Genomic DNA, 13,108 nt, shown 5'->3' with positions numbered 1-13,108 from the left:
GGATGCCCCTCCAATGGTCCTCCCTGGGCTCTCGCACTCTGGGGCCTCTGGATGTCTGGAGCCTGGATCTCCTCCATGCCTGCTTCATGCCCTGGGGGACAGGGCTATGGCTCTCTACATCCTCTAGCAGACCATTACATGCACTGTAAAAAAAAAAACGTTGCTAAAACTTAAAAACTCAAGGCAACCGACTGCATTTACGTTTTTAGGTTCTGATGGATAACTTATAATTTCAAGTTTAGGAGATAAGTTGCTTTAGCTAATGTTTTTGTGTTGACAAAATTAATAATTGTCCTTTTTCTCAACTCATATTTTATTGTTTTTGCAACGTATTTCCTAAAGTTTACACAAGGTATTAGTTTTAGTTTCGGCAACGTATTTCCTAAAGTTTACACAAGGTATTAGTTTTAGTTTCGGCAACGTATTTCCTAAAGTTTACACAAGGTATTAGTTTTAGTTTCGGCAACGTATTTCCTAAAGTTTACACAAGGTATTAGTTTTAGTTTCGGCAACGTATTTCCTAAAGTTTACACAAGGTATTAGTTTTAGTTTCGGCAACGTATTTCCTAAAGTTTACACAAGGTATTAGTTTTAGTTTCGGCAACGTATTTCCTAAAGTTTACACAACATATTTTTTTTTGTTTTGCCAATCAATTTCCTAAAGTTTAGAAAAAGTATCTTTCATAGTTTTCATGAGGTGCTCCCTGTTGTACCAATGAATGTTTACACAGTTGATTTTCAAATAACTTTGTGTTCAAACACAACTGCACCACTGACAATGTTGACTTTTGAGATCAGCCATTTTTAACATACTGACAATATTCAGCCACAAATAAAGTCCTTCCAAAAACACAAAAAAAGTCACATTTTTGTAACAAATGTTACTCATCCAATTTTAAAGGTGGTGTTGTCAGACAGAATATCAAACCTATCTTGATAGATAGTCACTAACAAACGGATTCAAAACATCAGATGGCAGGATGTGAACAACTTCTATCTGGTTTCCATACAGCAAACAACTTTCAAACAAATTTTTCCACCACTTGTCTTTTAATAGTAATCAACACTCCAATTTCCTGTGAAGTTCAGTATCGCGCCACATTTGTTATAAAACTAGTACAAATGTACCTAAAACCAGATTATAAAAATTGTTTAAAACAGCTCAAGTTAGAATAAAACCTTTCAACATTTTATAATAACATGTTATACATGAAATCTGCAATCAGTCATGCAAGCCACATTAAGTAAAGTTAGAACAGAAGACATTGATTCAGAACTTTCTGCACCTTACAGTTTTCTTAAAGACAGAAATGAACTTTTTTCAGAGCAACTTGCCACGAAACCCAAAAACTGTAAATCAAAACAAATTGCCATTCTGTTTTACACAAGTTGTATTTGAGTTGAACATGTTGTCAAATAGGTTAGACTTTGGTTAAGAGCTTGGTTTTGAAGCTTCTTATCCTCTGGGAACAGGTAGATGTCAACTCCATAAAAATGTGTTGCACAGCTTCAAATGTGTACTTGAGTTCTTTGGGAAACTCCATGTTGAGCCCATAAAGTAGGCCAAACAAGTAGGCAAAGGCAGTGGGAAGGTCTGGCAGATCATCAAGAATAATGTCCTCTTCCAAAACAATGGCAGTGTTGACCACTGTGGACTGCGAGTTGGGTCCCACGTAGTCCTCCAGAACAGTGAGGATGCCCACCGTAACACCTCGGGTTGCCCTCTCAACTGGATCTGTATCCTATGCAAAATAAAAAACAACAGTACATATAAGTCTCTGAAAACCAAAACTGAAGATTGAGTAGATTTGCATACTCACCAGACATGTTAAGAAGAGTTTGGTCTCGTCGTCGCGAACAAATATCGGTAACCCTTCCAAACTGATGGTTCGTCGATGCTGGACTATGTTTGAGACCTAAAACAAGGAAATCAAATAAGACTCAGTCTCATTTATAAACCTACCATTTTGTTTTTAAAACACATTAAGTGTTGTTGCTCAAAATACAGCCTTAAGAAATAAGATGTTGAAATGAGTTATTACAGGTAATTGGTCATGTTTTTGTCAGTTTTTTTTATTTATTTTTTAAGTAATTTTGATGTGCAACAAATGTAGCACACTTATTACAACATTTATAACAAAAAGTGCCATGAGTGGGATGAGAGTTGAACTGTCTGTCATGACCTGCAATCTGCCAAACACAGCGCTGCTTGTTAGCTTATAATCCCATTCAGGACACACTTTTTGAAAACTAACAATTTTTACATCAATTTAGTAAATATTTAATAAAGTATCTTTCGTTACAGTGGGAACTTCAGGTTCCTCATAAACCAGACACAAATACATTTTTATATATTACCTGTTCATCAAACTTCTGCAACAGGGAATCCATGTCATTGCGGAAAGCAGCTTTTCTAATTCGATACAGCTTAATCAGCCGAAGTGAGTAAGTGTCGAGGGCAGTCAAGAAGGTCCCCATGAGATCCTTGGTGGTAATGCGTGAGAATTCCGCACAAATCTACAAAGCAACAAAAAAAAAATATAGAAGAAAACTTTTAAAGGTACATTATATAAAAATCACATTGTTTTCAAATTTGGTTAAAAGAGCTTAATTTAAAACATTTAGTCTCGGTTGATCTATTGGTCAGGCCTTGATTGGATTTTTTTTTTTTCCTTTAGTGGTAGTGGTGGTACAAATTATAACTGACGTATTAAAAAAAACAAAAAAAAAAAACCCCAAGAAAAATCTGATCGGCAGATCTTACAGTAAGTCTATAGAATACCTAATCAAATGTTGATAAGACAAAATAATGGTTTCAATTGTTACAGGATTCATTGCAGAAAAGAAATAAATCAATAAATTGTATTTTAAATTCATTGAAAAAATTCCATTAATTTTATAGTTATGTAGGAATGAAGTAAGAATAACATCCTGTGGTCAAATTTGTATACTTTCATAACACGTAAGTGACTTTCTCAATCCTGTTCTGTGAGTTTCATGGCTGTTGCCTGCTAAGGGTCAGCACCAAAAGATTCTAGATGCCCAGTGAAGACACGTCATTGCGGCGACCGTGGTTCAGGGGGTTGGGAAGCTCATCTGTAACCGGAAGGATGCTGGTTCTATCCCCAGCTCTCTCTGTCCTGGTCGTTGTGTCCTTGGGCAAGACCCTTTACCCTACCGCTTACTGGTGTTGGCCAGAGGCGCGATATGGCAGCGTCACTTCTGTCAGTCTACCCCAGGGCAGCTGTGGCTACAACTGTGGTTTCCCTGCACCGATGTGTGAATGTGAGAGTGAGTGAGTAGTGGAATTGTAAAGCGCTTTGGGTGCCCAGAGAAGAGCGAAATAAAAGCAATCCGTTATTATACACAGCAAGTTGACAAGTAAATAGATTTCACTTCAATAGTTGTTGGTAATACCAAAATTAGCTTCATATTTTTAGAGCCAAGTATTTTTTTTATATTTTACCACTAGCATTGTTAGCTCATCGCGAGCCTTCAACCTTTTCTACAAGATATTGGAGTGATACAAACAGATGCTTTTAAAGGTCCTATATCATGTAAAATCAACTTTTTGGAGCTTTTAAACACATTTTAATGTTATTTCCTTAGATTAAAAACCCTCCAGAGTGGTTTTTGGCTTAATTCAGGCATTTCTTAGTTGTCTCAATGAATCCTTTCCCCATAACCTTGGCTCAGCTCTCTCTTGCAAAACGACTGACTCGTAACATTGGGATTAAAATTTCTTTCTAACAACTCCAAATGCCTTGAAATTTTTCTGGGTGAATAAATGAACGTTTTCCATTTTAGAAATAAGACCACACTGGGGGAAAAGGGAAGAAGAAAAAAAAAACGGAAGTTTTCCTTTAAATATTTAAGAGATTATCTTACCTGTTCTTTCAAGAAGAGAGCTGGCCATCTGAGCTGCATTTCCTTGACCAAGGGCTGCATCTCCACAACTTCTTTCCTCCTGAGAGAGAATGTGATGTCCATCTTTTGGGTGATGAGTGCCATGTTCTTATCCCTCTTCTTCATTTCATCTTCCAAAATGCATCTTTCATTTTCAAGAGACTCATCATTGTAGTTTTCTGGGCCATCAGGGATAAAGTTGACTTCACCTCGCTTTGGTTTCTTTAAGGAAAATCTATTTGAGCCACTGTCATCTTCTTCCCCTCTTCTTTTTCGATTGACTGCAACTTCACTACATCCAGCTTTACTTAGCTTGGAACGGTAGTTGCCAAGCTTGAACTTAATGCTTGTTGCCCAACCATCATATCCTGTGCCATTGCCAGGCTCTTTGAGGCAGGGATGTTTGGAAACTAGCTCCTGTGCAACAGATGTTATTTCATTCTTGTCAGGGTACGCTTTGATTGCAAACATTTCTTGTGCCAACTTGTCTAGAATTTCCATCTTGATGTCTCTTGTTACACTTAAATTTGCCCCTGCTTTCTCATATACCTCATTGCCCTTGCGAAGTTTTAACGCTACATCATAGGAAAAGGTTGGGATAGGAAATGGATTTGGCCACTGTGAAGTGCTACGCATGTAGGTCTTTGTGGATGAGGATGGGCTGAAAGAAGATGCTGAACTCACACTGGCTGTATCAATAGATGAGATAGCGCTATGATCAGATGGAGTCTGTGGTGGCGAGGCTGATGCATTTTCCTCCCAAATGAGGTGCAACACTGCCCGTCCAGCAGGTAGCTCCTTAATATCCATCAGGTTGCAAAGTGCGTTCCCAAAATCTGGGTCTTCATATTGTATTGCAAAGTCACCTTCAAGTCCAAGCTTTGCTTGTAGTTCATCTTGAAGCTGCTTCACAGATTCTGGAACAGTGGACAGTTGGATTTTTCTGATAAGTTTTGGACTGACGTGGACTCGCAGTAACAGGGCCTGTGAAGACAAACCAAAAAAAAAGGGCGCAATTCTAAATAATTGACAAATTCAAAGTAATCAACTGAAAACTATTTATGAATAATACATACCATCACTTTCAATGCAGGAGGCACGTAACAGGTGTCACCATCAGTTGTCCATCTACGCAGTATTCAGCTAAAGGGTGGTAATCATTCAAATCTTCTGGGTCAAGTATTTCCAGATCTTTGTAGCTGCTGTCAAGCCGATATGATCTGTAGTGTTCCATAAACCAAGAGGAGAGCTTTGTAGCAACAAATGACACTTTCCCAGAGTCTACCAAAATGTTCAGTATCTTGTAGAATTCAGGTAGTCCACTCAGTTGTCCTGATGAAATGATCATGCCTTTAACATACTGGGTCCCATACAGATAAACACATTTAGCAAATGACACAGCTTTTACCTGTGGATATTTCAGTTTCAAGCACTTCTGAAGATTTTCATTCAAGAAACAGATGTCAACTGTGTCAATATTATCAACATGCAGACTTGGTTTAAAAAGACTGTGACCATCTAACAAGTATGCCATCATTTGTTGATGCTTTGAAGAAAGTGTTAGTAGTATATTCTTAAAACATTGGACATCATGCACAGTTTTCTTGAAAAAGTTGTGCTTAGATTCAAATCGAATAGTCCACAAATCAACTAAGGGACCAAAACAACGCACAAGATGACTATAATGTTCAATATAGTGGTGTTTTGGCTTCAAATTAAAATCAGGAAAAGTCTCTATCAGTAATCGTCGATGATCCAATATTTTGGTGTCCAAGTATGACAATATTTCTTCTGATAGAGTTGTCGAGACAACAATTTCAACAAGCTCCTTAAGGTCCATCAATACTTCCCATGATGGCTCATGTTCTGGTATACGGGTCCCAATGATAAAAGGCAGCAAACGCAAAAGTGTCCAGTTTTCATGTCCATTGCCACTCACTCTTCCTGTTCCAAAACTGGCTTTTGTAATTTGTTGTGGCTTGTTGAGATTATCAGAGAATTTATATGGAAATGATTTTATACGTTTGTTTAATCCTTCAAATGTAATAAAACCCTTTCTGATTAAATCTTGAAGACACAAACACAATTCCACAGGGACAACACCTTCAAAGAAATCATGTAATATATCTGGAGGAAATCCAGTGACTGGATGAAAATAGGACAACGCACTTAAGGCACAGGAACCTTTGACACCACACACACTTTGTCTTTGACCATCCTCAAGCTCTTCTAGAAAAATGTTATGCTGTTCCACAGTTCTTAATGGAAATTCTGTAGGATCAAGAGCTGCAATCTGATGTTTATCAATACTACAAAATCGACAAAATTTGTCGACATTAAAGGACTCCAAAAAGCCTGCAAGGCTGTGAGCCCCAAGGTTATCTGCACAGACACAAAATACAGTTCCCTTTAAAAAACTATTTAAAGATTCAACATACACCCCTGTGCTTTCAAGACATTTTAAATCCTCAATGAGTGGATAAAGAAAAGCATCATACCCAAACTGTTTAACGTCTACACTTTTACCAAGAAGAGCAAGCTGTATTGAGTGTAATGTAGAACGAAACCTTGCAGATAAGTTGAGTACAACCCAATAGACAGCAGTTATTTTATGAATTTTTCGAGATGTTCCTTAAGGGTTGCATATTTCAAAGTCGTCAATATACAAAGCTAAACTAATGCAAGTATCTTGCAATCCTAAAAGCTTGTTGTTTTTGAAATACTGCCCATCTCTAAATGATCTGTAACCTTCACTAATTTCTTTATCAAATGCTAACTTTTCAAAGAAACTTTTCTCTTTCAATAAGTTCTCCAAGACCTGGTTTACTGAGACATAAACAAATGTATTTCTAGTTCTCGCTTTGTAGATGTACTCTGTAGGCTCAATTACATGAAAATTATTCTTGAAATAAATATTTCTCTTGTAATCAGTAGATAATGCACCTTTTGGTTCTGTTGAGATAATTAATGGGTTGGTTTTGAAAAGTGCATCATTTATATTTTTAATTACATCATCATCTGCCTCAATGTTCTGTTCAGCAAGCACCTGTTTGATTCTTTGAAATGAATGAACCTGAGAAAATTTTAAAATGTCACTAATTTCCTCAATAATTCTCTGCAAAGCACTTTTAGAAACATGTAACAATGTTTGCATGCATAGAAAAAGTCTAGCTATTTTATGTTCAAGACATTGGTAATCTACAAACTCATTGTCCTCTTTATCACTTGATGCTACACCTGAACCACTTGGTAATGTCTCTGGCTCCTGAGAGGTATTTAAGGATTTATCAGGGGAGCTACTTTCACTAGGACATGCATTTGCATGAGAAATCAGTCTAATACAGTTTTTTATATCTTTTGAGTTTTTGTGCTTTCTGCTTGTGTGTGACGTAAAGGTTGTTAAATTGTTGGTAGCATAGTCACATTTTTGGAAAGGACAGGATACAGTCTGATTTTTTTTTAAGTGCCTTAAAATATGTGAAATAAATGTATGCTGTGAGCAGTTTTCCTTAAATTCACAAAAATCACAAAAAAATGTTGAGATCTCCTGCCTTTTCTTAGCCCTGTTGTGTGATCTGCTGAGGTGAGACTTCAATGCCCCTCGTGTCCTGAACGAACAGACGCAGTCACTGTAAACACAGGGCAAATGAAATCCTCTTCTATGTCGTAGCTGGTGATGTCTTAAGAGTACTTCTTGGCTTGAACAGACAAAAGAGCAGAACTGGCACTGCATACAAAAGCTATAATGAGAAGAGAGGAGAGGACAGTGTCAACAATTCAAAAGAAACCTGAATTAATCTCAAATTACCAAAGTTACATTACCTGATAATGTGTTTGGGGCGGGGGGCAGGCACTCCTGTTCTGATTCCTCTCCTTACCAACTCCTCATCAGTCCCTCATAAATCAGGACAAGCAGTGGTCTGGAGTTGGCTTTTAATTCTCTAAATAAATAAAAATAGCAATTAGTTTTAAAATAAAATACCAGCTTCCTGACATTACTTAAGAATTTTTTTCTCCTGTCCTAATTTTTTTGGCTCACTAAAGTGAGCTGATTCTGCCTTGTAAAATGCCATGTGAAACACAGTAAAACAAATAATTTACAAAACATACATTACATCAAATGTTTAATTTATTTAATTTATTATTAACAAATTGTATTCTACATGGAATGCACCAACAGTATACTGGGATGTATTATGTAAGCCAAGGATAATTTTGTGTGATTGGTTTTACAACTTAGAATGACAAACATTGGATTGAGAGTATGAGTGGGATAAAACTCCTGAAGCATCTGTTTAAATTATCAGCGCATTTATTAATGGTGCTCCATAAATAAACCAAAACAATGTTGTTTTGTGCATAACAAAAAGCTCACAATTGTGCAGTCAAAATGTAAAATAAAAGATGCTGAGCATAATAACAAAGACAGATTTTGCAGCTGCTCTGTTTCCAAGTTCTACTGCGCAACTGACAGCCTGGAGTTTGAAATCCTCTTTGTAACCGTGTCTCTTACAGGCGCCATTTATGGTCCTTACACGCATAATATGGTAATATTACGTTGAAGCACAGTACGTATCACTCTGCGAGGCTCCTCGGTAGCCGTAATGCTCCAACAATCCATCAAGCAGTGCAGCTTCATAGCTTACCAAAGTCGTACCAAAACATTTGACATATTTTTTTAAGCTGTGTACCACATAAAATTGGTTCGAGGTCAGTAAGCACAACCAGAATTCATACATAAGGCAGACTGTCGATTTTTGAGATGAAAGGATTTTAGGCCGTGCGTCAACGCGTTAGCCCGGTTAGCTCACTAACGCCACCCAGCCCCAGCCACGGGGTGATCCGCGGTAACTAGTTAACGGAGATTTGCCCCGTTAATGCAGTTATGGCATTAACTTTACGCTGACAGCACTAAAATAGTAATCTTCAAATGTTTTCTTTTTACCGACCAGCTCCTCTTTGATAGCTGCCGTGTCCATCTTGTCGTTGCCTGCAGGTGAAGCGATGGGGGAGGGGGAGTTGTGTTCAGTGAAGGAGAGAGGCGGAGTAACACAGCGTAGAGACAAAAGTGGACGAAAGAGAGGCAAACTTGCGGCTCCACAAGTATAATGATAATGTAGACTATATCGATATAAACTATATTGTCACATCTCATATTTCATTTAGTTCATTTAGTGGAGCTCGCTGGCCATGAGGACTCCACCACCCCGTTCACACAGAAACTAAAGCACACATTTTATTGGCTAGATGTGATTCGAACAAATTAAACGACATGGCAGCAGGCGCCCCCGAACTTTATTTTATTTTATTTAAATAGCGGTGGGGGGTTGCTGCCGTTGGTCATGAGTGAGCCAGCCTATTTTGTTTCGTTCGGTGGTATGGCGGCCACAGACTGCACTTCATGAAATACGCATAGGGGGTGTCGCGGAGGCTTGTCAGATATGAGCGCGCCTCTTTAGTAGCGAAGTTTGTCGGATTTTCATTGTTTTGTGACATGGCACGTAGTTTGTGACATGGAATCTTAAATGATATAGTAAACACATACCCATAAGCCACAAGGCTTCTTAGCCAAGAAAGTAATGCTATGCTAAGTTTCGGAAAAATACGAAGAACTTCAGTTGTGATATTTCTAACAGACAAATTGAGACTGTTCAAACATATACTGTCTGATATAATAAAAGAAACATTACTTGCCTTTAGAAACTTGAGATGAACGATCTATCCAGCTCCTAGCCTCACGTTCTCATTAAGGCAGACGGGCAGGTGGCTTTCAGTCCTTGCAAAAGCGCAAAGTAGACCCCGTAGCATCCAAAAATATGAGATGCGCATGCGTACTCAGGCACAGAAAGGCGCCAACAGCTTCAACTCATGTAAAACTTGAATTCATTCATTTTGCCAGCAATAAATTTCATCTGAGACCAACTTTTGCTCCAAAACGTTAAATGATTAGTTGAAACCCTTAATGTATTTGAGTTTATGGGCCAACTGAACTTTTATTGTTGAATTGTGAAAGAAATGACTGTAAGCTCAACAACTGCAAGTTTGATTTTTTACAGTGTGGGGAAACCTTTTGAATACAAGCGTGCTGATCCACACAGGTGTGCACACGGGTGTTCACTGTTCATTGACATAAACTACACCTTTATTGGCTGCTATTTCCAAGCACATTGTGTGCTGTCGGTCCTGCGTGCTTCACAACAACATTCAATATTTAGTATTTACTGCTGTTTACACTTAGCTAGATTAACGTGATGGTGTTGTGTTTAATATGTTGCTCTGTTTTGTTTTTTTTTGCTTGTTTTCTCTTCTTTTTCTCTCAACAGGTGATCCAGGAGATTTTATTTCTTCTTTCACTTTTTAAGTGCCCTTTCTCTCTGTCCCTCTTCCTTCTGTTTTTCTTTTCCTTCATCTTTCTTTCCCCCCTCCCGTATCCCTCAGTCATGTCTGTCCCGCCTGTAACAACAGAAAATAAAATAAATAATAACAACAAAGGTTGATCAAATGGACCAATACGGCCGTGATGATCCATTTGGCAAAGTAAATCCATTGGTTATCCTTGTTGGTCTTCAGACAACAATTCTGACGGCTAAAGTACCAAATAGGACAGGCAAAAAAAAAAAAAAGTGTTCTTTGTTAAGTGTTCCTGAAAAAAAGTCTTAACCCTTTACAGCCGATCGGAGCGGGCACGCTCTGTTTTGCGTAACTATTTTTAAATCCCGGTAGCACTGCAACCACGTAAGCTAGCGCAAAAATTTTTTTTGCATATGAAACCGGAGGAGTTGTACTTACATCTTATGCCATCAGCTTGTCCTAGGTCACGGTTTCCTTCCACATAAAGCTTTGCAAAAACTGCATAAAAAGCGCTTGCAGGAACAAAAACATAATATTCCAGAAACACGCTTTGCCGATCCAATCAGCTGGTCATAACACTTCCTACGTTGGAATAGACGTCAGCGCGAACTTTTGCATTTCCGCCATTACCTGCCCGAAACCGGAAGTGACGTCATTTTCGCGGAAATGTAGTCTTTTTTACTATCAGGGCCTCAGGGCCTATACTCGTCTTTTTAAAAGTTATCTTTGACTTTATGACTTTCTGTGTCGTTTCTGGGATGCTTAGGACTCATATTGCACTGCTGGAAATAGTTTATTTTGATGCATATGCTGCTTTTTTGCAAATTTGCAGTATAATATTTATTTTCGTTTTTCCTGCAGTGTATAAAAATTGGTGTATTTCAAAAATAAAACTATGAAGACACTCAAAATAAATTTCCTGTGGTGGGAAACTATTTTGTGCAACTTTTTTGTATTTACAGTTTTGAGGGATAAGCCTCTTAAATTTCTCTAACTAGAAATATATGTTAAAAAAGCAAAAACGATTTTCAATTTTTTTGTAGTTTATTGCACTTTTTTGCAATTTATGTAATTACTATGCACTTAATGAATACATATTATTAAAATCTGGGCTATAATGGTTGTATTGATGTATAGCAACTTGAAATGCTCCCAAAAATGGCTCCACAGTCTGAACCACCAGACAATCTGACCTGCTCTACCTCCAGAGCTGCAGCCACCCCAATTAACATGGCTAAAATATGATATAAGCTCTGGCGGACTTGGTTCTATGGTAGGTCTTAAAGGGTTAAAAAGACTTTAGTTTTTTCTTGTGTTCAATCTTTGCCATGTCTGTGTAGGTTCTCAGTCTTCCAGGTCATGGTAGTAAGAGCTTAAGAGCTCGAAAAGAAAGCAGCTGGACTTCTTTAAGTTTGTGACCTTACCTCTCATCAAGAGACTTCTACAGTTCGAGAAACAAAAGGTGGAGAGACATAGGTATGCATCTTTGTGCCTGCACTTTGCTGAACTTGTTTGCTTCCACTGTGTGGATTAAAGATTTGTATTTTCTGAAAATTTGATTCCAATTATGTGATCAGATCGCATACCCATGTTTAATTTTACCTTTGCAAACTGTGAGCAAAAAAATCTGGTGACCAAACATGTTTCTCTACACACTGTAAACGTGTCTTTAGAGGCTCATTTAGGAGCTTGACCCGCTGCCCAGATAAGAGGAATCATTTCTTGACCTAACGTCTTTGATAGTAATGATAATCAATGTTGTTATACAGTAAACAAACAAAGACCACAGGATGATGGGTCGTCTTAATGTCATTATAACAGGGCCATTGTATAAAAGGGGACAACGTCTATGTTGTTTTTTCAAGTTATATATTCTCACCACTTTTAGGCTACAGCTGTAGGCATTTTAGTGTACAGTCACTATGGTAACTGAGATGTGCATAACGTTTAGTAACAGATGGACTCTTCTCAATTAACATGATTATTTAATATGACGTGGATTACATTGCATTCATTTTTCAGGTGTATCTCCTAGCACCTTCCAGTTTGTTTGTGTTTTTACAGGAAACATAACTTCAAAGGATTTCAAAATTTATCAGATATTTGTCTGATTTTACTCAAGCTGCCAGATCACCTATAAAGTACTATTATCTAATGACTTGATATGATTTTATCTGTCACTGCAGCATGGCAACTCATATAGTGATCTATGAAATTGTTCTCTATATATGCAGTGAACCAAACTGAATGCTTAATGGAGTAGCATATTTAGCCACTAGAGCAGGATGTTGTTGAGCCAAATGCACACACAAACAAACAAATAGTACCCCTGCAAATTCAAGCACAATTACACTGAAATGTTTTTTGTAAATCTCCTTTTCATACATAAACACTATGACTGGTAAAGAAAAATTCAAGCAGACCTAGAGACTTGTCATCGACACCCTGCTGACACCGCTCGCTACAGAAGGATTTCTATACATGTGACAAGAGGCAGTTAGGAGAGTGAAATAGACTGTAAAAAGGTAAATGGTGCTGCACTTGAAACCTCCTTGTAACTGGTTGCTAGCAGGTTGCAGAAATTTCCATGAAAGATGCTGACTTGTCTGCAGACACTTGTCAAGTGCAAGTTTATAAAGTGCAATGCAAATGGAGGCCATTCACTTTTAAATTAAAAGCCAGAAACTGAGACTTTCTCAGTTTTTGTTTTGCTTTCGAAATTTTAAGTCTCAGTACAGCTCGGAGAGTAAATGGTTTGCATCCATGCAAACGATGAGCTTCTGTTTGTCTGCTAGTGACAAAAGCAGCCATGAGAAGTTTTTTGAAGAAGAACCCTCTTTCTGACCAATTT

The 13,108-nt window shown here is 37.8% G+C and overlaps 1 protein-coding gene across 2 annotated transcripts; it reads right to left on the bottom strand.

Moving 5' to 3' along the window:
* Window positions 1-1,031: 1,031 nt before the first annotated feature.
* On the bottom strand, window positions 1,032-9,954 carry LOC113034231 (uncharacterized). 2 transcript variants are annotated; one of them, XM_080308847.1, is made up of 7 exons: window positions 9,601-9,954; window positions 7,729-7,847; window positions 4,983-7,646; window positions 3,889-4,890; window positions 2,359-2,517; window positions 1,821-1,916; window positions 1,032-1,742 (listed from the first exon to the last, which is right to left on the bottom strand). In XM_080308847.1, exons 3-7 carry the CDS (start codon window positions 4,983-4,985, stop codon window positions 1,422-1,424), a joined length of 1,581 nt encoding a protein of 526 aa, XP_080164973.1. In that variant the 5' UTR covers window positions 4,986-7,646; window positions 7,729-7,847; window positions 9,601-9,954; the 3' UTR covers window positions 1,032-1,421. The 2 variants fall into 2 exon arrangements, with proteins under 2 accessions (XP_080164973.1, XP_026044417.1); XM_026188632.2 differs by lacking the exon at window positions 9,601-9,954 and adding an exon at window positions 8,856-8,967.
* Between the last annotated feature and the right edge of the window lie 3,154 nt (window positions 9,955-13,108).

Source organism: Astatotilapia calliptera, chromosome 12 (assembly GCF_964374335.1).
Source record: "Astatotilapia calliptera chromosome 12, fAstCal68.1, whole genome shotgun sequence".
NCBI classification, from domain to species: Eukaryota; Metazoa; Chordata; class Actinopteri; order Cichliformes; family Cichlidae; genus Astatotilapia; species Astatotilapia calliptera.
The sequence above is the reverse complement of the archived record's forward strand: the minus strand, read 5'-3'. Positions and strand labels throughout refer to the sequence as shown.

What these genes read in the sequence shown, in the direction of transcription:
- LOC113034231 (XM_080308847.1), bottom strand. An exon ending in CTCTCTTCTTGAAAGAACAG is followed by an intron (nt 2,518 to 3,888) that starts GTAAGATAATCT and finishes GTTGCTTTGTAG; the next exon opens with ATTTGTGCGGAATTCTCACG. An exon ending in TGCAGAAGTTTGATGAACAG is followed by an intron (nt 1,917 to 2,358) that starts GTAATATATAAA and finishes TCCTTGTTTTAG; the next exon opens with GTCTCAAACATAGTCCAGCA.